Source organism: Notechis scutatus, chromosome 7 (assembly GCF_049901735.1).
Source record: "Notechis scutatus isolate UNSWTSFEM ecotype Mainland chromosome 7, rNotScu1.2, whole genome shotgun sequence".
NCBI classification, from domain to species: Eukaryota; Metazoa; Chordata; class Lepidosauria; order Squamata; family Elapidae; genus Notechis; species Notechis scutatus.
The window spans coordinates 2938496-2966355 of NC_142015.1; the positions used below are offsets into that span (position 1 = coordinate 2938496).

The 27860-nt window shown below is 40.6% G+C and overlaps 2 protein-coding genes across 2 annotated transcripts; one reads left to right on the forward strand and one right to left on the reverse strand.

The window, feature by feature from the left end:
- The first annotated feature begins 5956 nt into the window (after positions 1-5956).
- On the forward strand, positions 5957-9304 carry LOC113427362 (heparan sulfate glucosamine 3-O-sulfotransferase 1-like). Its single transcript, XM_026689851.2, has one exon. The coding sequence runs from the start codon at positions 6068-6070 to the stop codon at positions 7004-7006; it is 939 nt and encodes a 312-aa protein (XP_026545636.1). The 5' UTR covers positions 5957-6067; the 3' UTR covers positions 7007-9304.
- Positions 8620-22805, reverse strand: LOC113427363 (histone H2A.V). The gene is made up of 5 exons (XM_026689852.2): positions 22394-22805; positions 14356-14433; positions 11930-12043; positions 10587-10716; positions 8620-9907 (listed from the first exon to the last, which is right to left on the reverse strand). Exons 1-5 carry the CDS (start codon positions 22394-22396, stop codon positions 9846-9848), a joined length of 387 nt encoding a protein of 128 aa, XP_026545637.1. The 5' UTR covers positions 22397-22805; the 3' UTR covers positions 8620-9845.
- Positions 22806-27860: the final 5055 nt, after the last annotated feature.

Below are 27860 nucleotides of genomic sequence, written 5' to 3' on the forward strand. Positions count from 1 at the left end.
ACCCCATTAACCTGCTTTCCAGCTCCGTTCTCCTGTGCAGGGCAACCAAAGAAGACCCAGCCGATCAGCTGGGACTCAATGGGAGGCAGAGAAGAGATGGGGTTGGCGGGGCCAGTCAGAGATGGGATTGGCTGGTTCTCCAAACTATTCAAAATTTCCGCTACTGGATCTCCAGAACTGGTCAGAGCCCGGCTGAATCCCACCTCTGGTTCATACTGTTTTATACTGCACCGGTGAGAGCCTACTTGGAATATTACACCCAGTTCTGATCCATCACAATATAAAAAGAGAGGTTGGGATTCTGGACAGAGTGCAGACAAGAGAAACAAAGAGGAATAGAAATAATAGAAATAGAAATAGAAATGAAGGGAAGGGAAGGGACCTTGGAGGTCTTCTAGTCCAGCCCCCTGCTCCAGCAGGAGACCGTATACTGGACTTAAGTTAACCCAAGCCTCCCCCCCCCCTCCCATCAGCTTTCTAGCAGCTGTGAAATTGTTTAGTATTCAGCAGCTGCAACTTTTGTGACACTTGACGGGCCTTGGGGGTCTCCCAGGCAAGTTCATCAGGCCGTTCAAAGCATCCAAAGGCCCTGAGTGACGCCAGGCTGAGCTCTGGGGAGGAATTGCAGCAGGCAGATCCACGCAAGTGAGGAGGCTTGGCTGGTCCCCCCGGGGGGGCCGGGGGGGGGTCATTTAACAGGAAAAGGAGGTGAGGTTTCCATGAATCTTGGAGGGTGGGGGGAGAAGAGAAGAGAAGAGAAAGCATGGGGGGGGGGTGTCAGCCCCCATAGGAACGCAGCCGTATCTTTTGTTCTTCTGTCTGGATGAAATTCACAGAGCTGAGCTAACCAAGCAAAAAATGGTGATGTGATTAGTGCACAGGGAGGTATTTCTCGCCTTGTTTGAAATTGCTGCTGCTTTTTTGTTTGCGTAAGGTAAAAGGTAAAGGTTCCCCTCGCACCTACATGCTCGTCGTTTCCAGCTCTGGCGGGGCGCTGCTCATCTCTTGTTACAAAGCCAAAGACCCAGCAGCACTGTCCAAAGACGTCTCCGTGGTCATGTGGCCGGCAAGACTAAACGCCTTCAAAGGCGCACGGAACGCTGTTCCCTTCCCACCAAAGGGGTCCCTATTTTTCTACTTGCATATTTTTTACATGCTTTCGAACTGCTCAGTTGGCAGAAGCTGGGACACGGAACGGGAGCTCACTCCGTGACACGGTGCTAGGGATTCGAACCGCCGAACTGCCGACCTTTTCTGATCAACAAGCTCAGCATCTTAACCACTGAGTCACCGTGCCCCGGGATAAGTTTGCATAAATTATTAATAATAATAATAATAATAATAATAATAATAATAATAATAATAATAATAATACCAATAATACAATAATAACCAATAATAATAATGTATAAATAAGAACAATAAGAATATAATTCCCAGTATAAGTTTGCATAAACAATAATAATAAATAAGAACAAGAATATAATTCCCAGTATAAGTTTGCATAAACAATAATAACCAATAATAATAAATAAGAACAATCAGAATATAATTCCCAGTATAAATTTGCATAAACAATAATAACCAATAAGAACAAGGATATAATTCCCAGTATAAGTTTGCATAAACAACAATAATAAATAAGAACAAGAATATAATTCCCAGTATAAGTTTGCATAAACAATAATAACCAATAATAATAAATAAGAACAATCAGAATATAATTCGCAGTATAAATTTGCATCACCAATAATAACCAATAATAATAAGAACAAGGATATAATGCCCAGTATAAGTTTGCATAAACAATAATAAATAAGAACAAGAATATAATTCCCAGTATAAGTTTGTATAAACAATAATAACCAATAAGAACAAATAAGAACAATCAGAATATAATTCCCAGTATAAATTTGCATAACCAATAATAATAATAAGAAGAACAAGGATATAATGCCCAGTATAAATTTGCATAAACAATAATAATAAATAAGAAGAATATAATTCCCAGTATAAGTTTGCATAAACAATAATAATAAATAAGAACAATCAGAATATAATTCCCAGTATGTTTACATAAATAATAACCAATAATAATAAGAACAGAATATAATTCCCAGTATAACTTAAATAAATGCTGACCCAAAAACAAAACTGAGCTTCCGGCTGATTTACAAGGATGCAGTGAAAATAAAACTGGGTGTAATCTGTGGAGGGGAAACACTTGAGGATCGCAGAGAATTATTACTTTTTTATTTATGTATGTACAGCCCTCAACTTACCACAGTTTATTTAGTGACCGTTCAAAGTTACAATGGCACTGATAAAAAGTGACTGATGACGTTTGCAGCATCCCCGAGGGTCACGGGATCAAAATTTGGACCCTTGGCAACTAGTTCATATTTATGGTGGTCACAGCGTCCCAGGGATGACGTGACAACCCCTCCACACACACTTTTCAAGGGGGAAGCCGGATTCATTAACAACCACGTTACTAGCTTAACTGCAGCGGTTCGCTTAACAACGTTGGCAAGAAAGGTCATAGAAGTTCACTTCACAAAACGCCACGTAAATTTGGGGCTCACATTTGTGGTCGTTAAGTCGAGGACTCTCTGTATGGAGAGAAACTTGAGAGCTGGAAGGCGAGTCTCTTCTAGGGTCCACTTAAAATTCAGCATTTTCCTGATGTTTTGCTTAAGTCACGCAAGGCCTTGAGAAGTTGTGCAATTCTGCTCCATTCACGCGGACCGAAGAATTCGCCTGGGCGCTGAATCTGGCAAGCTGTTAGCAGCCTCCCAAGTGGCGGCTGCTTTGTATTTGTGTGAAGGACAAAAAGTACAGCCAACTAAGCTACGAGGCTTTGGAGCGTAGAAGAGAAAACATTACAGCTTGAAAGCCACAAGAGAGAGAGGGGGGGGAGGGAGGGAGGGAGAGAGAGAGGGAGGGGGTTAGGATGGTTTACCGGGCAGCCGGGAGCAAAGTGCCACCTGAGGAAGAAAAGTACAGGTAGGGCTGCTCTTACCTTCAGATTTCTCTTAACCAGGGGTCCCCAAACGTGGCCACTTCTAAGACTTGTTGACTTCAACTTGCATAATTCTCCAACCAGCTATGCTACCTATTCCAGGGGTCTTCAAACTTGGCAGCTTGAAGACTTGTGGACTTCAACTCCCAGAATTCCTGAGCTAACATGACTGGAGGAGGAATTCTGGGAGTCCACAAGTCTTCAAGCTGCCAAGTTTGAAGACCCCTGGAATAGGTAGGTAAAGAGAGGTAGAATAGATAGAAAAAGAGATAGAATAGATAGATAGATAGAGGGGGGGGGAGAGAAAGATAGAATAGATAAGATAGAATAGATAGGTAAAATAGATAGAGAGAAAGAGAGATAGAATAGGTAGGATAGATGATAGATAGATAGATGATAGATAGATAGATAGATAGATAGATAGATAGATAGATAGATAGATAGATAGATAGATAGATAGATAATAGAATAGATTGAGGTCTTCAAACTTGGCAAGTTTAAGATTTGTGGGCTTCAACTCCCAGGATTCCTGAGCTAACATGACCAGAGGAGGAATTATGGGAGTTGAAGTCCACAAGTCTTCAAGCTGCCAAGTTTGAAGACCCCTGGAATAGGTAGGTAAAGAGAGGTAGAATAGATAGAAAAAGAGATATAGAATAGATAGATAGAGGGGGGGGAGAGAGAAAGATAGAATAGATAAGATAAAATAGATAGGTAAAATAGATAGAAAGAGAGATAGAATAGGTAGAATGGATAGATAGATAGATAGATAGATAGATAGATGATAGATAGATAGATAGATAGATAGATAGATAGATGGATGATAGATAGAATAGATTGAGGTCTTCAAACTTGGCAAGTTTAAGATTTGTGGGCTTCAACTCCCAGAATTCCTGAGCTAACATGACCGGAGGAGGAGGAATTATGGGAGTTGAAGTCCACCGCTCATCTCAGTTGAAGTCCTACCACGGCCTGTTTTAAAGTGTGGGCTATTCTCCTCAGCTTGGTGTGAATCTGTGAATCCACCTCCATGTAGACAATAGTTCCATTGAGGACTACTCCCTGAATGTGGTTGGTCCGGCAACTGTGACTCCATCTGGTGGTGGCGCTGCCTATCACACATTCTTCTATCTTACCAAGAAGTAGCTTGTGGTCAAATGCCTTACTGAAGTCCAAGTATATTATATTGATAGCAAACTGCAAGAGGAACAAAGGTTTTGGGATATGTGTGCATCTGGCTTTACCCCAACCAACTTAATCCATATTTTTACAAAGTAGGCCATGGGGGTGGGGGTGGGGGGAAGACTGCAAAACTCTAGATAACCCCAAATCTTTTTAAAAGACAGAAAAACATTAACTTGCAACAATCTAGATCGGTTTTGGGGAACATTAAAATGTGTGGACTTCCATTTCCAGAATTTCCCAGCCAGCTTACAAAATTCTGGCAGTTTGAAGTCCTCACATCTCAGTGTTGACAAATTTGCAAAACACTTAACCTGAGTCTTAAAAATCTTGATACAGCGATCCTTCCCGAGGTTCCCCTGGCTCATTAAACCTAAAGCTTACTAGCATCCATATTTTATTATGTTTTTATATTTATTTATTAAATTTATATGCTGCCCACGTCACCCATAAAGCAACTCTGGGCGTTTTGCAAAGATAAACTATAAAAAAAAAAACCACAGCAAATTATGGTTTGCAAACTACCAAACTGGGTTAACACAATATCATCTCCTTTTAACGACCCCATAATCCCTTGCGGGGTGGAGTCTGAATGGAGCTAGCAGAGTGTTTACTGGCCGGATGCCCTTCCTGTTGCCAACGCGGAGTTTGGTTCAGCAGATATATGTTCTCATTGTGCCTCTAGGATTGAACTCACAGCCTCCTGATTGTGAGGCAAGAGCTCCACCTCTAGGCCACCGCACTACTCACTAACACAACATGCTAAGCCAAGTATGTGATGGTTTAGGACCAGTGGTCGCCAACCAGTGAGCTGGGAACCACTGGTGGTCTGCGAGAAAATTTTGGTGGTCCACAGAGAAATGTCACCCCCAAAGCAATTAATCCAGGCTTCGCAGGAACACAAGGCTGCACCACCCACATGGCCCGCGGAAACACAAGGCTTGTGTCCCTTGCATTGCAAACAACACGAGGTAGTGAGGGGAAGGGGGAAAGGGTGGAGGGGGGGGAACTTGCCCCATTCTCCCCACGCATGTCGCCTGGCCACCGGGCTACTTCTTTCCGCTTCTTTCTTCTTCTGCTTTTGGCTGCACACAAGGAAAGCAGCAGAAGTCTTTCTTTCTCTCCCCCAAACTCTGCCAAAAATGAGTCTTTGGGACCCTGCAAGGCATCCCTGCTCCAAGAGGCTGCTCCATTCTGGCGGAGTTTGGGGGAGAGAAAGACTTCTGCTGCTTTCCTTGCATGAAGTCAAAAGTCTCTCCCCCCTCCACCACCCCCGAGAACAGAGCTGGAGACATTATCCTGCGATCCCAAATAAAGAACGATCGATCAGTAGGAAAACGGGGTGGGGAATTTTCTTGCAGGCTTTTTGGAGGGGATTTTTCCCAGGGTGTCTGGTCCGCAGGATTTAAAATTATGAGTTTGGTGGTCCCTGAGGTCCAAAAGGTTGGCTGGTTTAGACTTAAGCGGTGAACCCAAACCTACATCTGCGTGTTTAGATTTGCCGTGCATCATTGGCCTTTCGGGAACAGAATAATAAAGAGTTGGAAGGTCCTTGAGCTTTGTGATCATATTTCTATCTTTTTTCAGGTGACAAAGAAGTTCCTCAAGCAAACGTCTTTCTGCTGAAGGGTTTCATTTGCATTGCTGTGAGTCTGGGCACCTGGAATGTGAAATACCAGCAGTGGACCTTGTGAACGTGGAACATAGTTTTCTACAGAAGGATCGCTTCCTAGCTAGAAAGGGGGCGGACGGGGGTGGGTGGGGAATCAAGCTGTCAGCAAGCTCAGAGGATTGCGAATCGCAGAGTTTGTCCTCTACTGCATCGGTATCCCGGCCGCTTCTCATCTTGGAGAAGGCTCAGAGATGGCCGGAGTTTGCCTGCTGCTACTGGTGTGTCTCCAGATGTGTGAGATTTATTCACAAGAAGGACGCTGGGAGGCCAGCTGGAAAAGGAACGACTCCGATGTCATGAGTGACCTGCTGGAGCAGTGGAAAAGGAACGACTCCGAGGCCCTGGAGGAGGATTGGAAGCAGCGGCTACCCAAAGGCATAATCATTGGAGTGAGGAAAGGGGGCACCAGGGCCTTGCTGGAGATGCTGAGTCTGCACCCCCAGGTGGCCGCTGCTCACTCCGAGATCCACTTCTTCAACCTGGAAGAGAATTACCGGAAGGGATTGGATTGGTACTGCCAACAGATGCCCAATTCCTACAGCAGTCAGATCACCGTGGAGAAAACGCCCGGCTACTTCGCTTCCCTAGAGGCGCCCGAACGGATTTACACCATGGACAGATCCGTGAAGCTCCTCTTGATTGTGCGGGATCCCGTGGAAAGGCTGGTGTCCGATTACACCCAGATCCTCTACAATCGTAAAGCCCGGCAGAAACCCTACCAGTCCCTGGAAGAAATCCTGGAAAGGGGTCAAGAGCTGAACACCAGCTACAAGGCCATGCAACGCAGCCTCTACGCCCTGCACTTGGCTCGGTGGCTGGAGTTCTTCCCGACCACACAGATCCACGTGGTGGACGGAGGCGGCCTCATACGGCAGCCGCTCTCGGAGATGCGTCACGTGGAAGAGTTTCTGGGGCTGGAGCCTTACCTGGGCCCCAACAACTTCTATTTCAACGAAACCAAAGGCTTCTTTTGCCTCCAGGCTGCAGGAGAACGGCACTGCCTTGACCCGTCCAAAGGCCGGCCTCACCCCACCGTGGATGAATTACTGCTGGAGAGGCTCTGCACCTATTTCAGTCAGCACAATGAAGACTTTTTTGCCATGGTGGGGCGGACTTTCAACTGGTGCTGACTGAGTCTGGCGTGGAGGCCAAGCTGGGCGTTCCGTGGATATTTCCACCAAAAACCTTCCCATTTTTCTTTCAAAATGGAAACTCAACTCTACCGCTGTATGGTAAAGCGGTTTGTAGAGTCAAACAGCCGAGCCTGAAGCTGGAGGTTTGAAGATCCTTGGGGAACCACTTGAGACACTTTATCATTTTTTTTTTATAAAAGTGGTTTTAACTTTTCTAGCAATCCCAGCAGGTGAAGTTATGCTCTTTATGGTTATGTTCCTCCCCCCCACCCACAACCCCCCCCTTTAGCTAAAGCTATAGGATGTAGAGCCACTGTTCCTCCTGAAAATCTTGTATTGAATGAGCCACGGGGAAGCTCTGTTGCTAACCTATGCCCCCATATTCCCACAAACAGCTTGCAAGAATGGAATCCAGCGTCTTTTTTCTAGCCAACACTGGATTGACTCAACACTGTAATCCAAAGGTCTCCAAACTTGGCCACTTTAAAGACTTGAGGACTTCAACTCCCAGAATTCTCCAGCCAGTTATGCTGGCTGGAGGATTCTGGGAGTTGAAGTCCTCAAGTCTTAAAGTGGCCAAGTTTGGGATTCTGGGAGTTGAGGGCCACAAGTCTTAAAGTGGCCAAGTTTGGGGATCCCTGCTATAAACTAACTTATTTGCATGCCCATTTAGCTCATGCAGTTCTTACTGGCAGGGACTCCCAGAGTGTCAGGTAAGACTTTTTGGCATGAGAAATAATTTAGAGTTTAAAATCAGGCTTTTTTCCTCAGTGGCCTTTCTGTCCAAGAGACAGTGGCACTTTGATTGTGGGCCTTTAGTATTTCTTTCAATCAACACCTAAGAAATAATGAGTAACTTAAATTAATCCTGGAACCTACAGGTATTCCATTGCACTCACATCCATTTCAGCTATCTGCCTAAAAGTGTGGCCAAGTAACGATAACCTGTAGATCTTAGCAACAAGTGTATTAATTTCTGCACGGTGATTAATGCATTAAACAGCCTGCAAATTAGTTGTTTTCAACTCCTGACAAAAATAACCTTTCACTCCAATCAATCCTTTCTCTTTTATTTATCTGTTAGAAAACAGCCTCTTTCATTAGCAAAGCATTGTTGACATTGTTAATCCATCAGCAAAAAATAAGCATTTTAGGTATGGAAGTTCCAGAATCAGAATCGAGCCAGAAGGGACCTTGGAGGTCTTCTAGTCCAGCCCCCCTGTTCAAGTATTTCAGACAAGTGGCTGTCCAGTCTCTTTTTAAAAACCTCCGGTGAGCCTTTAGTAACAGAAGCCTCGTCTGTTCTGTAGCTGTCAGTCCAGGTTATCAGTTACACAGGAGAGGTATTGATTAATGTTCCTAAGGAAAGAAACACCCTCCTCCTACTATAGCAGTGCTCATCGGCTACCACACTGTTAGTGAAGGGGCATCTGGGGGGGAAATCCTATGCCAAATTCAAAGATCTAACTTTGTTATATAAATATCGCCTTTGTTAGGACAGCATTTTATTAGATTACCAGTTACCGTGGAATCGGCAAATGTAACGCAAAGTCCCCATCCGCATCCAAATTGGCCATTGCATCTAACTTCCCTAAATAATTTCACCTCACTTTTACCATATGTAGCATTTTTTGAAAACTATTTTAATAAGGACAATGTTTATAATTTCTTACAATGCACAGGAATATAGTGAATAGTACTTAAAAAATACAAATAGCCATCCACACTGATAGGAATGGAGAAACCACCGAAATCCTATTTGACCTCCTTCAATCCAAATTTCTTAACAATAATCTCCTTTAAAGACTGTAAATCCTTATAGTTTTAGATATCCAAAACTGTAACTAAACTTATCTAAAATTACTAATCACTAATCAGAACAAACCTGGAATTATAACTGAGATAACATTTTATTCAAATTAATTTGAGAACAACTATAGTTAAGCCAAGAATTTGGAGATTTGAGATCATTCTGCCATGATGTTTAATCAGCAACACGCCTACAATTCTATTGCGTAAAGCAGTTCTGAAAATTAATAGTGGAAAGAAACACTGGTTCTTGTTTAGAGGGGTACCAAAATGGTAACCTTTCCAGTTGTAATCAAGGCAGCATTGCTCCTTTAGCATTTTGTTACAGATGAAGAGTTTTTCTGAACAAAACAAAATAATAATGAAACAAAAGCAACTGGGCTGGTGCAATAAGACAGCAGTATTCCCTGCCAAGCCACCACCTTCAGTGAGATTATCAGCCGTGAGCAGCAAAATTCAGGATGGGCATCTTTGCTAAGGTGACAGGGCGACACTTTCCATGTTTGTGCAACGTAGGAATTTAGAGAAAAGATTTTAGGCAAAAAGATTTTTTTTTTAAGTATTGTTAAAATTCATAAAAGTTATTTTAAGTGACATCAAAATCTGGACTTTGATTTCTATGTTAATAAGCAAGAGTAAACAAAGTTAATCATGATTGTGGCTATATCCAATTTTAGAATGTGTGACTTTTCTAAACATTTCAATTTAATTTTACTGGATTTATCCCTTGTATACCAGAATGACACACAAGAATAGGTTTTGTAAAAAATGGTTTTATCAGTTCCATTTTTGTATAAAACACATGGGAGAAACCTAGCCAATCAACACACAAATTGCTGCCACATAACAGGGTACTTTTTTTGTCAAACTTTAAATCTAGAACATACAAATGTTTTAAGTCTACAGTCAATTGTCTATGCTCTTCCATTTAACTATTCTTTTAAAAAAATTCCACATATCCCCATATTTCTTCTGTCCCAATTACAGTACAATGACAGGGAGGAAGCGGGCTGCCGGAAGCGCCTCTTTACGCAGTCTTCTGCTGTCCCTTCTTTCCAATCAAAGACTTGTGGATGTGAGGAATTACGCCTGCAAAGAGAGCAAAGGATGAGGAGACAGAGCCATGGTCACATCAAGATTTAAGACACTGATTAATACTTATACAACCCCATCGATGTCTCCTCTTCTTCCCTCCCCCATTCCAACTTCACATTTTCAAGCAACTATTATTCTTCAACCAATATTTCAATTTAAAAGGGTTTTCATGGAAGAGGAAAATGTCCTTCTACTGCTTGGAGGACCCTGAACAGGTTAAGAGTCGGAATGCCTAAATGTGAAACTAATACGCTCAAGTGGAGGCTCTTTGGGGATAACAACACAGTGTGTGAATGTAGAGAGACACAGAGCCAGGCCCATCTGCTGGAATGTCAACTACTACCAGAAACATGTACCAAGAATGACTTATTTTTGGCCGACAAAGTCAAGAATGTGGCTTCGTTCTGGCAGTTTAAAGATTGATCAGGATACGGAAGAGGAATAGAAGATGGAGTGTTCTTCAGGAAAGACTACACAATGTTTGTTCTGCGCTTCTATTAAAATTAACACTGGGAACACAGCACTGCTAAATAAATAGTCTTAATTTAATTAAAGACAAATCATAAGGATGAAAGTATAGAACTGATGTATATATAAAGCAATACCCTGTACAAAAATATGAGCTGGAACCTTTTATAATAATACAGAATTCAGAAGCTATGATGATACACACCTCCACCAGCAATGGTTGCTTTAATAAGGGAATCCAACTCCTCATCACCACGAATGGCAAGCTGCAAATGACGTGGAGTGATACGTTTTACCTTGAGATCCTTCGAAGCGTTGCCTGCCAACTCCAACACCTGTTGGAATAAATATAGCGGCATATTTTAGTTTCCTAGGTTTGTTTTTTTAAACAAGCTTAATTTACGTATTTTCATTTTTGCAAATAGTGGTAAACATTTTATAATTCTGGAGGAGGAGGAGTGGCAGAGTTAAGAGGGATCAGCCTAGAATCCCCATGTAGCCTTGGGATTCAGTTGAGCCTTATCTAACTCTAAGCAGGTGCTGACCATTAGCTGAGAAGAGCCCTGTGCATAGATTTTTAGCAATGAATCCTTTAATTGCACTTTCACAGGTAGAGCTGGCCTTTCGTGCTTGACCCGTTCAGAGTAATGATACAAAGGGTTAATATTTCTTACAAGAACATCAGTTTGTATTACATATATGACTGTTGCAAACTTGATAAACCCTTTCTTATAATTCTGATCTAGAATGTTGATATGAATATTACAATTATGCTTATCAATAAGATCCACAATAGTACTAAAGTGTTGCACAAAATTGGCAAACGGAACAACGGATTTAAAGGGAGAAATAGTTAACTGCAGCTAAGATCATTACAGAAAAGCTAAGAGAGTGATAAGAGTGATTTTTCTAAAGTTTATCATGTAACAAAAAAGAATAAAGGCTACAAGAATTAAACTGGAGATTAAAACTGTTGGTAGCTGTTTATGGAATTTGAAAGCAAATACATAGTTGGATATAAGTATGTAATTGATACTTTTGAATAATTGTAGCAAAATGAATGAAGATAGATAGATAGATAGATAAAATATATCTATCCAGCTCATTCCTTTTTAGCTAGAGAAAATATTTTCTTTGATGAAAAACATGCCTCCTGAAGTTCAGTTCAGAACAATGCATACACTGATGAGCAATACCTTCATTATTACATATGTTCTTTTCCTCAGAAATATTTGTAACAATTTACAAGTTTAAATGTTTTAAAAACATAAGGGAGAACTAATGGGAACTTACGCAACCTCTTCTAATTAGAACAAGTATACATCAGGGTTTGCTATTTCAATATTTTCTGGTGTGTTTATAATGTTTATAAATATAAACAGAAAGGTGTACAATAAAATAGCTTTTGCAAAAAAAATTGGTAAGCTTGCAAACAACTATTAGATCAAATGAAATAAATATTTGGGAAAATGAAGAACTGGTAGGTATAAAGAACTGAAGCATTCAATACCCAAACATTAGAGGAATATCAATATTCCAGCAACCTACCTCAGCAGTGAGGTATTCAAGAATTGCAGCACTGTACACTGCAGCTGTAGCGCCAACTCTTCCATGGCTTGTGGTGCGAGTCTTCAAGTGTCTGTGGATACGGCCCACTGGGAACTAGAAGCAAAAGGACTTGTTTAGCATAGATGCCCTTTCAAGAGGCTTTAACTGACTGTCCGTATCTGTGACCTATTTCCAGAGAGGTAGAAGGCACTTGATCCAAGCATACCCTATAGTAATGTATAGTCAGGATGTAAGTGGCTGTTTGTTTTTACACCAGACAACCAAATGCCAAAGTACACAAGTACACTATTACTGGAATTGCAACTAAGAAAATGACACAATTTATTTGGCAGGGTTCAAGGTGTAGACATAAAAATCTGGAGTTGTCTGGTATAAGATTTATTGATAATGTTGGCTAACTAGCATTGACTTATTGTAGAAGGTTAATTCATTCATAAATGGATATAGTTTTTTTAACTTTAAAAATATTAATTTGTGTTCTACAAACCTAAGGCTATGCAACAGATCTTGCAAGATCACAGGATTAAATCCCACATCAAAGTAATATGAGGTATAAACACTACTTTATAATACCACCAGAATGCTTTTACTGTAGGAAAGAACATGATTTGGCAAACAATTTTTTTTACTAACATATTCCAATTTCCAAATTCCCATCAAGAATTAAGATGCCAGTCTGTGTTTATGGCAAGAAGAGGTTCCTCCTTATTGCTACTTTGTTATGAGTCAATAAAAGAACAAAAACCTGTACAAAGTCCATATATTTGGGGATTTAACTATAAACAGCAAACAGCTGGTGCAAGAGAAGGGAAACATTCTTTGGGCCGTAGCTTCTGAAATAAGACTAAAATATGGCATTAAGGAGCTTCCTCCTAGAAACTAATGTAACATTTTGGATAGGTAAACTTAATTTAGGAACCCAGAGCTCCTGAATGAGGACTGTTTTAGTAAAGACTAAGGAGAAGTCTTTTCTCTTTCTTAAAAGATGTATGTGGAAGCCAATGAAACAGTTACATTGTAGACAGGTCCAAAACAGCCTCCTGAACTTCAAAGATCTGCAGAAGCAAAACTCTGATGGAAGGCCAAGGAATCAGCAAGGAGGATGAGCTTCTTCTTATGCATGGCTGCAACTGCTGGAGAACAAATATCTTCCTGAGAAATTCTTCTAAATACCCAGTTCAGTGAAGCATATTTCTTCCTCAGGTGCTGTTAGGCACAAAGTACAGTCCTGACTGCTTTTAAGTTCTTGTTGCAAGCATTCTGATCTGGGCTTCCTCCTCTGACATCTGACCTGGAGTGTCTTCTAGAGGAGACTTAGGAGAGTATTTTTCATTCTCCTGGGTCACAGTGCATGGATAAAGAAATGTGGAATCCCCTCTCTAAAGAAAATCACTTGCCTTGGATGACTGGGTCACTGTTTTAGGACAAGCGTTCAGATATATAAAACAGCTTAAGTTCATTTGGTGGAGAGAAAAAGCACTGCTCACTTTATTCAGCATCTCTTAAGTGTCTAAAGGCAGATCATCTTTACACAGCTGAAAATCAGACTGAGCCTTTGAATGGCACGAGGAAGAATCCAGTCATGCATAATTTTTTTCATTTCTGTTGCATTAAAAAATATAATCTGTTGGGGGGGGGGAGCTTCCACAGGTTAGACCTAAACCCTATGGCCTAAAGTTGTCCACCATTACCACCAGTATGGAAACATCTTTGCACATCTTCCCTCTAATTAATGACCAACTGAAAAGCCACATAGACTAGTTTCAGGCTCTCAAAATTCTGGGCAACCACCAGATGCTGCCATCTAGTGCCAATTGAACTTTTGCAGCCCAGATTTGATAGCTAAAAAAAGGCAACTTTCTGTTGACAGAATATAGCATAAGGAAAACCGATGAAAAAGAAACTGCAAGAACTAGTTAAAAAGAAAGCCAAGTTGCACTCCAATCACCTGGAAAAAATATCTACTAAGACTTGGTTTACTACAGACATAAAACCAACCAGAATGTTTTTTTAAGTGGCTAGGACAATATAAGCCAAACCATAATGGGGCTTAATTTTATATGTCAATCAACCTTGGAAAAGAGAAGGAGAAGGAGGCAGTTCCAGCCTTCCTTCACCCAGGTAAACAGACTTTTAGAGATGCTTAAGAATTCTGTCTGACTGAAAAAGCAATTAAAACAATATATTACAAAATTAAATAAGTTAAATCAGCATGGTTGGCTGAGGAATTCTGGGAGCTGAAGTTCAAAGGTCTTGAAATTACCATGGTTGGACACCCCTGAATTAAATAATATATAATGAATGCTTCTATGCCCCAAAGAGAGAATGCCATGCTTCCCAAATTTAATTAGGTCCGTGAGAAAATACAAATAAACGTGTCTGTGAAAGGCTGCCTGAAAACTTACCTGAAGTCCAGCTCTTTGTGAGCGAGATACTGCCTTTGCCTTGGCCTTTCCACTGTCTTTGCCAGCCTTGCCTCCAGCCTACAAAAAGCGTAACAGGAGATCAGTCAATCCTAGCGTGACTTCCATAATGCCCATTGTGTTACTACTTTTGAAATGCATGTCACATGTTCAAATTTAGTAATGACCTTTCTCCAACTCATATTTAAATCTTAATGGAATTTTTCAAAAGGAAGTACATTCTTCAGACTTTTCCTCTCACAATGCAAACATGCAGACAAAAGTATTTTGGAAAAAAAAAAAAAAACAGGATCAAACATTGGCCACAAGTAAATCTAGGCATATATCCAATTTAATACTGTAAACATATGTAAGCATGTATATTTTGGGACAATTAATTCAAGAAAGAGTTTTAGGACAGCAACATTAGCTTATGTTTACACTTACAAACAATGGCTGATTCTCTCAGACAACCAACTTTGCAGGTTGGTTTGGTTTTGTCCAAGATCAAGTCACAGAATTTGAAAATATAGCACATCATTTGTACATGCATAACTAACCATTTATACATATATTGTATACATAACTTATATATGTAAGAAAAGAAAGCCTATAATATTAGCTCTGGTTTCTCTTCAAATCACATAAATCACACGACACAATTATTGTTGTGGAGTAAAAATGGACTTGAGCTCTTACCAAATTCAAAACCATTATATTGTTCTATTATTTGAGTGGAGAGGGTTTTTCATCCTGGTCTAACCTACAGCCCAGGAATTTCTTCATGGTCTTATAATCTAAGCATTAACCAGGTCTGACTCCGTATAACTTTCTGAGATGGGCCAAAATCTCAGGAAGTTGCAGGACAAAACCAGCTATTTTTAAACAAAATCTTATACATGTCAAAATATCATATCTATCCAAGCCCTAAAACTATGTTTTAATTTTATTATTTTTACTCCTGCCCCCAAATTAATCTAAGTGGATTCTTTTACTAAACTTTTGCTCATTTTTTTCTAACTGTATATGGTTGTTATGAAATGCATGCAGGACAAGACTTGAAGCCAACACACAGTGAACCTTTTTTTCCATTTTCATCCTTTGTGCCCAAAGAAGATAGTATGACTTTCAAAAAAACAATTCATTTAAAAGCAATTCATTCTCCAAAGCTGTTGGTTACAGTGTTGCTTATTTAGTGTGACTTACAAGCATAGATACAACTTGCAGCTGTTCTCAATAGCTGTTGGCTGTACAGAGAGATAAATTAATGGGAACAGTTATGAACATATTAACCTATTTATTCACATATATGTGAAATGGCCCATATTGACTTTTTATTTACATGTATAGTACTGCATTATTCATTTACTTGATTTCTGTAGCCACTCAATTCAACAAGTGACTCTTACAACCCCAAATCCTCTTATTGTTGCATCACAATGTTCCAACCAAGCATAGAACATTTAATAGTCTCTTTGCCTTGGATTTGGGGAAAATTAAAACACATTTACCAATCTTCTTACACTTAACATTTATTGCATGTGTGTGTGTGTGTAAGAATACACTGGAATTAGTCCCAACCAGAATATTCTCTGCAATTGCATTCTCCTCAAGCATTCTTTTTTTCATTACTCTCACATATTTTTTCCCCAAAACTTTCTCCCCAGATCTGCTAAGCAAAACATCTCCTACTACAATTATTGGATGAAAAGCTTATTATTTCATTGCTAACAAAAACAGAGAAGAAAGCAATTTTTAGCTTATATAAAGCTGACTGTTTTTTCTACACTGTTTATCCTTCCAAACTCTAAATACAGGCAGTTCTCCACTTATGTCATTTAACAGCATTCAGAGTTTTTTTAAAAAAATATTATATAGACAATTAAAATTGTGCAAAGTCCTATTTTTAATGACCAAAATTTCCATTTGTCTCAAAACACTCCTGTTGCATCACTGGGTATTATTCGTAAATGTCTGCCATGAAATACATTTGAAGAATGTTCAGATCATGAGATTTGATTGAACTATAATTAAGTAATAACCATAGTTACTTTATCAAAAGATAATGAATAATTTCACATAAGTAGCACATAGCTGTGGATGTTACTAAATTACAATTCCAAGTAGGCTCAGTGAAGAGCAGCAAAGGATGCTGGGAAATTTCTACAATTCTGAAAAGCTATCACTGTGCAATCATATGAAACCCCCCCCCACACACACACATTCAAAAACAAGATATTCACACATTTCACTTTGCTTCCAACTCTCAGATATAGATTGTTGTAGTATGCACACTCTCCAGAGACAAGGTCTTATCTCATTTTGACATTTGAGCTTTCCTAAGTTAAGTTTGCCTTTTTAAAAAACAAATATTAGCATGTAAATGTCCACATTTCTCGTATTTATCTAGAGAGCTGTTCAGCCTAAATACGCTCCTATATATAATCAACAATTTATGTTATAGAGACTAATTTATGATAATGCTGATCACTTATAAGAACTTTTGAGGATATTCTTCCTTTTGGTCAGCTTAGGCAGGTGGTAGCAAAAAGGGAATTTTTAAGAACTATGACTACTTACCTTCCAAAGAGTCCTTTCACCCAGGAGATTTGTTTAGAACCAAGTACATCAGAATTTAGTTTAGGAGATTTTTCTTTTTTAATTACAATTTCTACCTGGCTGATTCTAACCCTATCAACCTTTTCCAGAAGTCTAGCTATGCAGAAGCTTATCAGTTAACAGCAGCTATGTCTAAAAAGGAGGTCCTATATCAGACATCAACTTTTCCCAGGCTACTAGAATCACCTGAAGAGCATTCAGCACCAGGCTTCAGCAATATTGTCAAAATGACACATTCATGCATAAATTCCACTTTTTATTCATGCAACACCAAAATGCACATACAAAGTGGGGGAGCTAATTTCCTACTTTGTACACTTGGAACTGCAACCTTGTATAACTTTCTCTAAAATTATTCTTGTATCACCCAACTTTTTCATATCTTGCCTCTTTACACTTCCCACAGTTGTTACATGTGCAAATATTACTCACTTGTGCAAAATGCTATAAGAAATCCTTTTTCTGGTTATGCAATTTTTTCATCATATGAGGGGAAAGAGTTTATTAATAAATACAAGTGACAGTGAATTATCAAAACATCAGTTCTTTAAGCCCCAGACTAGATCTTTCTTTACATCAAATAAGGACATGTCAAAACTCCTGTTCAAAACTCAAGCAGATGGTCAGTTTTACTTTCCCCTAATTAGCCTTCCTTGCATCCATTCTTCAAGATAAGCTTTAATGGTAAAAAATATTTAATTCATGTGCAGATAAAAATGTGTCCCAAGTTAGATTTTGGGCTACAATATCCTTAATTGCTGTCAGCCATTAGTATCAGTACAGCAATTATTACAATTAGTTTATTAATCTGCAATAGTGAAATAGTCAAATAGACTGTTGCTGCATTCTATCCTCTAAAATACAATCCCAGACCAGACTCCCTAAATACACTCCTAAACCCAATTTACTCTAATATGCAATGTTAATTCTAAATATAAACAGGCAATTGCCAAATTGTTTATTTTTGTAACACTATTATTGAACCTACTCTAATTTTATAATTTTAAGCATAGATACAAGACAGATGACAAGGGATAAACTGACTTGTAAAACAAGATTTAAATATATTTATTTTCAAACAATACTTAATATATATCAAATTAAGGGGGGCTGTATAAAGGTCCCATTTTAGTACTATCTCACAGTGATAGTTATGATTGAAAGTTTGTTGTAAAAATACAATGAAAACAGTTTTCTAATGGCCAATCTACTATTAGGTGCATCCTATTCTAAAATTATTGGATAAATTAGCTACTACCCAAGCACATGCAGCGGGATGCAGGCAATAGTATATTGTTTTTGCAAGATAGGCTCTAGATTCAAGGTCCTAGCTTCCAAAAATAATAGTGTAAATGTTCTTGGCATAAAACAGGAATTTATTTCATCCATCATACTGGCTAAAATACCCAACAAGTCAGCAATACTATCCTCATCATATACAGAGAATGCTCCATGCAGTGCAGATATAATGTAGGTGGGTAACTTAGTCTAATTCTTTAAATTCCTAAAAATATAAAGAAAAAATCTTGATTAACCAACACCAAGTCTCAATTTTTCATATGTTCTGGTGGTTACTATATAGGACCATGTACACTAAACTATGGGCCTATATAGTATCTGCATAACATGGAAAACTGAGACTTGGAAAGCAAATGAACTAAATGGTAAACAGCATGAATTAGCAAATGAAAAGAATGAAAGCAAAATAGATACCTTGTGTACTTGTGAAACTAAAAGAAATATAGGTTTTGTTATGAATGAAAGTGCTAAAAATATATCAATAAGTATGAATAAGTAGCATCTAAACTGTGGATGCATATGAAACAGGAATTCTTATTGGGGAAAACACAGTTGCATGCAGCATTCTAATGACCAGTGATAACGAAAGAACCAAAGATGAATTTTGGAAAAAGTACCCAACATTCTGAATAAATGCACTCATGGTGAAAAAAAAAACCCATGATTTTGATGACATAAAATGGAGAGTTGGAAACGAGTTCAAGACAGTAGAGATTGGACTATCTGGAAATCTATGAATGAAATTACTGGTTTGGTATTTGATTAAAAAAAGATGTTTGTTTTAAATACACAGTTTAAGAACTGCATTCATAAGTACACACAGAAGGAATGAATATAAACCTAGAAGTATTTTTGATTATTCATAATGAAAGACTAAAAAAGCAATGAAAGCTATGTTGACGAGAACTTTTGAATAGGAGACATTGTGTTAAGAGTGGATTTTTGAAAAAATGGATATGAAAGAAAAAGAAGACCTGAAAGAAAGTAGAATGGCCATATGAAAAGAAAGCATGGGTTCTGTATGTAAGAAAACAGATTAATTTCCCTAATGAATGTATAGAAAGTAAATTTAAGGAAAGAGGATGTGGAAGCAGCTTGTAACAAGAGTAGAAATATTATAAATTGCTACATAAGCATCTGAAGTTATACAAATGAGAAATATGAAAAATGTTTGGTGGAATTATGAAGCCTCTCAGGCTATAGGCAAGAAAAAGTGCAAAAAAAAAAAAAAAGAATAATTGTTGTGAAAAATGAAGATGAAAGATATTGTGTAAAGCATATAATGACAAAACATATTGCTGCAAATAATATAGTTAGAGAAAGGAATTATTTTCTCATATCAAAGGCCAAAATACACAGTAATAAAAAACTTATATAAAAATAAAAAAGTATATATATTTAAAGTGGCAATGAGAGAAGTGAAAGGAATGGTGTATATGGGAGTGTTATTGTTATGTCGAAGTGTGAAGTTGAACCAAAAGCTGTAACTGTGACTGTCAAAGAAAAAAATGGTTGAGAAGAAATTCCCAAACACTGGATGTTGAAAAATGATAAGACTGCAGCTGTTGATGGCATAATTGGGAAAATCTTAAAATGTGGCAGTGGTTTATTTATGGAATGCCCATGCAACTTTTTTTAACATGTGAAGACTGTATCTAAAACAATACATTACAGAAGTGAAGCATGTGTGAAAATAGATGGAATGTTTTATAGAAAATTAAGTATAAGATGAAAACATGTGATATTTCTGTGGTGAACATATTTATGCATAAATGTATGATACACTTATGGTACTAGCAGAGATGCTTTAACTACATACGCAAACATGCATGCACTTTTCTCTGCGGATGATGGCATGTTATTAGCTGAGAATCGAAATTATTCTCAACAATTGACAGAAAGACTGCATGATGTAACAAGTAATGTTATCTCAAAATTACATATCAAAGACAAAAATGTAAACTTGAATGCAGAAAGTTTGAAGATGTGCACATATTGGCAGAAATATAATGGATAGTAATATATGACTTGTTGTAATGAATATGTATCAAAAACCAAAACCAGCCTGTGGTCATATTACTATCAAAAGATGAGAACTGAGTCTGTAGGAACATTGAACCCCCCAAAAGTCTAAAGCAGGGTATAAAGTAAAATGTGAAGAGAATGTACTGGTGCTGAATGAATTAGAATGATGAACTGCCAATATAAACATTAAGGTGGCATGGTCAGACAGACCAAATGTATGAAGATCAAATCCCAAAGCAAACGTATAAGAGTGACTGAATGGATACAATTGAAAAAGTTGTTGGTTGGTTAGATGGAGTTGATGAAACCCACACGAGGAAGATGTGAGACAAGCTAAAGAAACAAAGAGCATGTATGAAGTGGTGGTAGAAGCAAGGATGGCTTAGACTAGAGAAAGTTATGAGAATGCAATTCATGACCGTATAAATTTTCTTGTCTCACATTATTCATCTATCGTCAAAACAATCTATTTCTCACTCCCCTTCTGCACTTTGCAAGTAACACAGAATACCATTGTTGTACATATTATCTACACCAGGGCTGTCCAATTTTGGCAACTTGCGCACTTCAGCTCCCAAGCTGGGGAATTCTGGGAGATGGTCCACAAGTCTTAAAGTTGTCAAAGCTGGACACCCTTGATCCCAGATGTTCTACTTGCTGCAAGTTATTACAGAAATCATATTGCATACAAAATTATACTTAATACGTAAGTGATTTTTTTCTGTTTTAATTGCAATAGGCGCGCGAACAAACCGCTTTAAACTCAATGTAAATTGAGTTCTAAACTTGACTGTAAAAAAAATTAGGATTTCTGCAATAAGAGTTGTCAGAGTCTGGAATGCCCTACCTGATCCAGTTGCCTCAGCTACAAATTTTCAGTTTCAGTCACAAATTGACTTCCAGGGACCTTACTTCATACGTAAGGGGGGGTCCGTAGAGGGGGCGTGCATAAGTGCACTAACGTTGCATATGGGTCCCTGTCATTGTATTTTTATTCTTTTATTCCAATCAATCAATCAACAAACAGAAACCTCAAGCTGGAAAAAAAGTAAAAAACTGCAGCTGCGGTATTTATGAGCCTATTGGGAAGAGAAAGCAGGACACCACCCCCCACATACACCCCAAAAACAAACTTTCCCAAGCAACCCCATGATGTCACCCGCGGGGAACCGAGGGCTTCGCAGCTCAGCCAAAGCGGACGAATATGAAGTATCCGGGATGATGGGGGAGGGAGGAAGAAACCCCCCGGCCGCCCGGTGCCGTCCTCCCTTGAGCCAAAAAAAGGGGGGCGGGGGGGCGAGAGGGAGAAGGAAGGTAGGAACCGCCGCCGCCGCCGCCGCGCCACTTCCCTCAGCGGCAGATAGGGGCTGCAGCGTGCCAGGCTGTCACCGCCGCCTTCGGCAGGACCCCGTCAGCCGGGCTCCCAGCCCCGCGCGGGGAAAAAGGCCGACACCCGCCCGGCCGCTTTGGACGTCCCGACGGCCAGCGCCGCGTTTTGAGGGCGGAGGCGCCGCGCGCGGGAAACCGAGGAGCGCCGGTTAGCGGCGTGGCTCGGACCGTGAGGGGGGGGTGGCGGTGGTTGCAAGGCTCTTTGGCGGGGCGCTGACTGACACTCCAGGCCGGGAGAGGGGAGGGCGAAGGGGGTGGGTTCGGCAGTCTGAGGAGAACCGCGGAATCTTTCTCTTTCTCCGCCCCGGGGGGCCGGCCGAGATGAGGCGCTCCCGGGGCCAAAGGGAAAGGCAGGCAGAAACCTCCCCCCCCACCCGCGCGGCGCGGTTAACCGAGAGGCGGCGCTCGCCAAACGGAAGAAGGAACCGCCGCCAACGGCGCCGCTTCACTTTCCGGCCGCCCCAAAAAGAGCGGCGCGCCCGCGGGAAAAGACGGCTCGGCCCGACGCTCCCTTAACCGGAACGACTCCAAACGGAGCGGCGCCGGCTCGAAACCCCTCACTCAACCCCACTCCGGGGGAGCCGTCCCTCACACGGCCGGCGTGAGGGAATCCCCTCACGAGCTTCCCGCCGAACGGGAACGAGGCTCCCCCCCCCTCACACACTTCGCTGTGGCCCGCTCGTCGCGCGGCTTTTTCGGCCTTCCTTACCATGTTTGCGTCGCTCCTGGGCGAAGTCCGGTCCCGATTCCGCGCGCGACCCGCCTGCGAAAGTCGAGAGACAATAACCCGCCTGGGCGCGAGGAGGGAGCCTGGCCTGCCGCGGCCACCCCGAGCCAATCACGGCTGCCCGTGCTAGTTTGAACCTCCCGCCTTGACCAATCCAATTAAGGCTTCTTACTTCCTCGCGGAGGCCCCGCCCCGCGGCCCGTTTAACGGCTGTTTTTTTTCCACCAAACACCAACCTTCCCCCCCCTTTGCACACGGCACGTCAGAGCGAGAGCGAAAGGGAGAGGCGGAACCAGAGGTTGCCCCGCCGCCGAAGGGAAAGGGTCGAGTGACAGGTTTGAGCTCCAGTAAACGTGAGGAGAAGCCGTTTTTCGAGGGCGGCACCGATTGAAGGGCAGCGCCAAGAACCAATCGGCAGCAAGCCGAGTTTCCCGCCCATATTGTGACTTTCCCTAACTCTCCCCCCCTGTTTGTTTGCGCGGAGAGGGTTAAAAATGGATCCTGGAGCCCGTTGACAGTTATATTCTTCACACAGGGAGAACGGTGCGCTCCAGCCGGGGTGCTCCATAACTTGATCCCTACGTGTGGGGATAGCAGTCCCGCCGCTGACAGGAATCTCTTCGGGAGGCAGAGCTTCCATTTCTTTTTCCCCGCCAAAAACGGCCTCCTCCATATCAACCTGAGGCGAAAACATCTGACGTTGTGAGGGGAGAGGCCCCGCGGGATCCCTCCTCTCGCCGCCTTTTCGCGGAAGGGAGCCCCATCGAGTCCACCGGGGGAAGAGAAGGAGGTCTTCAGAGAGAAGACGCGCCTAAAAATTGAAAGGGGGGTCACGGGGGTTCCCGATACCCTCCGGTGGGGGGGGGTTTGAACTTCAACTCCCATCATCCCCAGCGCCTTCCCCACCCCCGATGCCTTGGAAGTGCCTGGGTGGCATATCCTCACTCGCTCCCTGGAAGGAGAGAAAGAGGCGAGGCGCGACGTCGAGGTGTCCCGGGACCTCGCACGACCGGCAGAGTCGGTCGGGGGTCCGGAATGGCCTCGGGTCTCTTCTTTGAGGTGGGGTCCGACTAGACGACCTTCCGAGGTCCCTTTCCAGCCCTGCGATTCTGTGATAGTAAGGGATGGGACGACTTTTGGTTTTAGTTGTACAGGTAGTCCTCGAATTACACAATGTAGTCCACAATGGAGCCCACAATTTCTGTGGCGAAGGGAAACGTTTGTTAAAGAGAGTTTTGCCTCGTTGTTGCCATCTTTCTTGCCATGATTGTTAAGTGAAACGTTGCACGTGTTTATTTAGGAACAGGGTTGTTAACATTGACTGATACAACCATGATAAATATGAGTTGGTTGCCAAGCATCTGAATTTTGATCACGTGACCGATGGGATGGGATAGAATAGAATAGAATAATGGAATGAAGAATAAAATAGAATAAAGAAATAGGATAAAAATAGAACAGAATAGAGAATATAGAATAGACTACAAAATATAGAATAGAATAGAGAAATAGGATAAAAATAGAACAGAACAGCAGAATAGAGAATAGAGTACAGGTGAAACTCGAAAAATTAGAATATCGTGCAAAAGTTCATTTATTTCAGTAATGCAACTTAAAAGGTAAAACTAATATAAGCAAGATAGTTCAAGCCGTGATTTATCATAATTGTGATGATTATGGCTTACAGCTCATGAAAACCCCAAGTGCACAATCTCAGAAGATTAGAATATTACATGCAATCAATAAAACAAGGATTGTACATAGAACAATATCGGACCTCTGAAAAGTATAAGCATGCATATGTACTCAGTAGTTGTTTTGGGCCCCTTTTGCAGCAATTACTGCCTCAATGCGGTGTGGCATGGAAGCTATCAGCCTGTGGCACTGCTGAGGTGTTATGGAAGACCAGGATGCTTCAATAGTGGCCTTCAGCTCTTCTGCATTGTTCGGTCTCATGTCTCTCATCTTCCTCTTGGCAATGCCCCATAGATTCTCTTTGGGGTTCAGGTCAGGCGAGTTTGCTGGCCAATCAACCACGGTTATTGAACCAGGATTTGGTGCTTTTGGCAGTGTGGGCAGGTACCAAGTCCTGCTGCAAAATGAAGTCAGCATCCCCATACAGCTTGTCTGCGGAAGAAGCATGAAGTGCTCCAAAATCTCCAGGTAGACGGCTGCCTTGACCCTGGACTTAATGAAGCACAGTGGACCAACACTAGCAGATGACATGGCTCCTCAAATCAACACAGACTTTGGAAACATCACACTGGACTTCAAGCATCTTGCAGTGTGTGCCTCTCCATTCTTCCTCCAGACTCTGGGTCCTTGGTTTCCAAATGAGATGCAAAAGTTGCTCTCATCAGAAAAGAGGACTTTGGACCACTGAGCAACAGACCAGTTCTGTTTTTCTTTAGCCCAGGTAAGACACTTCTGACATTGTTTGTTGTTCAGGAGCGGCTTGACAAGAGGAATACGACATTTGAAGCCCATGTCCAGGATCCATCTGTGTGTGGTGGCTCTTGACTCCAGCCTCAGTCCACTCCTTGTGAAAGTCCCCAACACTTTTGAATGGTCTTTTCCTGACAATCCTTTCCAGGCTACGGTCATCCTTGCTGATTGGGCACCTTTTTCTTCCACACTTTTCCCTTCCACATAACTTTCTCTTAATGTGCTTTGATACAGCACTTTTGGGAACATCCAACTTCTTTTGCAATTACCTTTTGAGGCTTTCCCTCCTTATGGAGGGTGTCAGTGGTGGTTTTCTGCACAACTGTCAGGTCAGCAGTCTTTCCCATGATTGTGATTCCTACTGAACCAGACAGAGACCATTTAAAGGCTCAGGAACCCTTTGCAGGTGTTATGGCTTAATTAGCTGATTAGAGTGGGACACTTTGAGCCTTGAATATTGAACCTGTTCACAATGTTCTAATTTTCTGAGGTTGTGGGTTTGGGGTTTTCATGAGCTGTAAGCCATAATCATCTCAATTATGCCACATCACAGCTTGAACTATCTTGCTTTGCATATAATGAGTCTATCTCATATATTAGGTTCACCTTTTAAGTTGCATTACTGAAATAAATGAACTTTTGCATGATATTCTAATTTTTTGAGTTTCACCTGTAGAATATAGAATAATATTACACTAATCGGCATACATTAAAATGTAATTTCATTGCATACCGCTTTCAAATGCTACAATGCAGCAATTGTCATGTGAAAAACAGTCATAAGTCACTTTTTTCAGTGCCATTATAACTTCGAACTATCACTAACTGTTGTAAGTCAAAGGACTACCTGTGTTTGGTCAACTAATCCTCTTTTTTCCCCAGACAATCCTATGAGATGGGTTCGGCCGAGCAAGAGGGTTTGGTCCCAAGTCATCTAAGGGAGGCCTAAAATCCCAGCCTCCTCGGTTAATGGAGCAGACGGGGAACATAGTTTAAATACTGAGTATATTAGTTTTATTTCAACAATGAAATGAGAGGTTTCAGTCCTGAAAGTCAGCTTTGAAGGACTTCAAAGTCAGCTTTGAAGGACTGGAGCCAAATAGGGCTTTGGATAGAAAAAGTCTTATGCACTGGGCTAAAGAGTATGCCCGTGCTACTGATCAAGCACTGTTTTAATGCTTGCTCCAAAATACCAAAGATAAAGTGTCAAAATCCCACATATTTTAGCCTATTTAGAGGAGGAGGAGAAGGTTATTGTATTTAAACTGTATACAGTAATTGAAAAAAAATTGACTGCACATACTCGTGCATTTCATTTAATTTGGCATATGGGTTGAATGAAATGTTCTTAAACGATGTTCTTAAGTTACTATGTGATAGGAACCCAGCCTTTTGGTCTTCTTACTTTAAGGAAGTATGCAAAATTTTGCATCAGTGTGTGAATCCTATATGTCTAATTTTATGTGCCTATTTTAAAGAAACCTCCACATATCTGGAAGTTACAATGTTATGACTCGCTATATTAAGCTATTGTTTTGTTAACTATGATTTATTGAATACACCGCAATGTTTGATTCACAATGCTAAGCCACAGGTTTTGGCTTAGAATTCAATCAATGCAATATATTCATTAAAGCCTGATTAAATTTAACCATGACGTAGTGTGATATGTGAACCTTAAGCAGTTAATATAGTCAAACATTGAAAGCCATCAGACCACACACAAAAATATTGGGGAAGAAAAGTTATTTTGATTGTGTAAGAAATTCTATATATAATCAAATCATATTTAACATTAAAGTAAAAAAAATGTGTCACTAAAGCCCTTTACTATAAATTTAGTCCTTGTTGCAGCAAAAAATAAAACTTTACATTTTTCTTGTTGGGATATAAAGTCTTTTGTTTTCTGTTCTTTTGGTGCTAATTTTGTTTAAAATTTATTCTTTTATCACCAATAATAAAATACAAAACAAAGAAAGAAATAAAATAGACTAAAAACACCCAACACTAACAACAGAAAAAAGGTGTCCAAAACTAGAAAAAAAACTAAATACCCCGAATATATTGGTGCTAACTTTTAAATCATTTTCAATTTGCTTATATCTACAAGTGCAGCACTCCACAATGGATACCGTAGTTATTTCAGTAAAATGATTACTTCTTATGAACTGTCATGCTCCTGGTGGAGTCTGACTCTGAGGAAGAGGAGGAACAGCCAATAGGGAGTGGGAGTGTGGCTCCAGAGGTGGTGGACGAGGCTGGGGAAGGGCAGAGGCCGGCTGAGCAGTCAGAGGAGGATCCAGGCCCATCCCCTGTCCATCCTAGGTCACGCAGGGAGGAGAGGATCAGGGAAAAGCGAGGTCTACTCAAGAGGAGATTACCATGATCCTCCTTGTGGCTTGCAGATGGGAGCTATGTATGTAAGTTTGCAACTGCGCAGTTAGAATTGCTGAAGTCAATTAGTGTTCACCTTGAACTAGGCTTATCTTTGTTGGCGTTCTTCCCATGGACTTTTCTCAGTTATTTTCCTGGAGTTTATAATTAGTTATCTCAGCTTGCTTCAGAACTCTCATCAATGCAGTTGGTTTTGGTTTTGTTTGCCTTCTTATTTACTTTTGTGACTTTAAACTGTGCCTAATAAAATAGTGAAGTCTAAGTTGAAGGCATTACCGGACTTTAATGTATGTTTTGGGTTTGGGGTTATTTTGAGAGACGAGTCATCACATGAACTATAATTCCAGTAATACAGCCACATCTACATTTTTTGAAATTACCTTACCCTGAAGTCTTGTATTCAGCTTGTGGTCAACCACAGTTTTGTTGCCTTTTATATTTTTGACAGGCCAAGGAGTCCTTAAATTCAATTCAGAATAAACAGTCCTTTGTAAGTTTATTCATTGAGTCTAAATGCAAAACTTTATATTTTTCTTAGCTGAATTCAATTTTCATAATACCATCTAGTGTATTTTGTCACGGTGATTGAATTTTATTCTCTGCATCATCT

What these genes read in the sequence shown, in the direction of transcription:
- LOC113427362 (XM_026689851.2), top strand. Translation starts at nt 6,068, where the DNA reads ATGGCCGGAGTTTGCCTGCTGCTACTGGTGTGTCTCCAGATGTGTGAG.
- LOC113427363 (XM_026689852.2), bottom strand. An exon ending in CACAAAGAGCTGGACTTCAG is followed by an intron (nt 12,044 to 14,355) that starts GTAAGTTTTCAG and finishes TTTTGCTTCTAG; the next exon opens with TTCCCAGTGGGCCGTATCCA. An exon ending in AGCAACCATTGCTGGTGGAG is followed by an intron (nt 9,908 to 10,586) that starts GTGTGTATCATC and finishes CTCTCTTTGCAG; the next exon opens with GCGTAATTCCTCACATCCAC.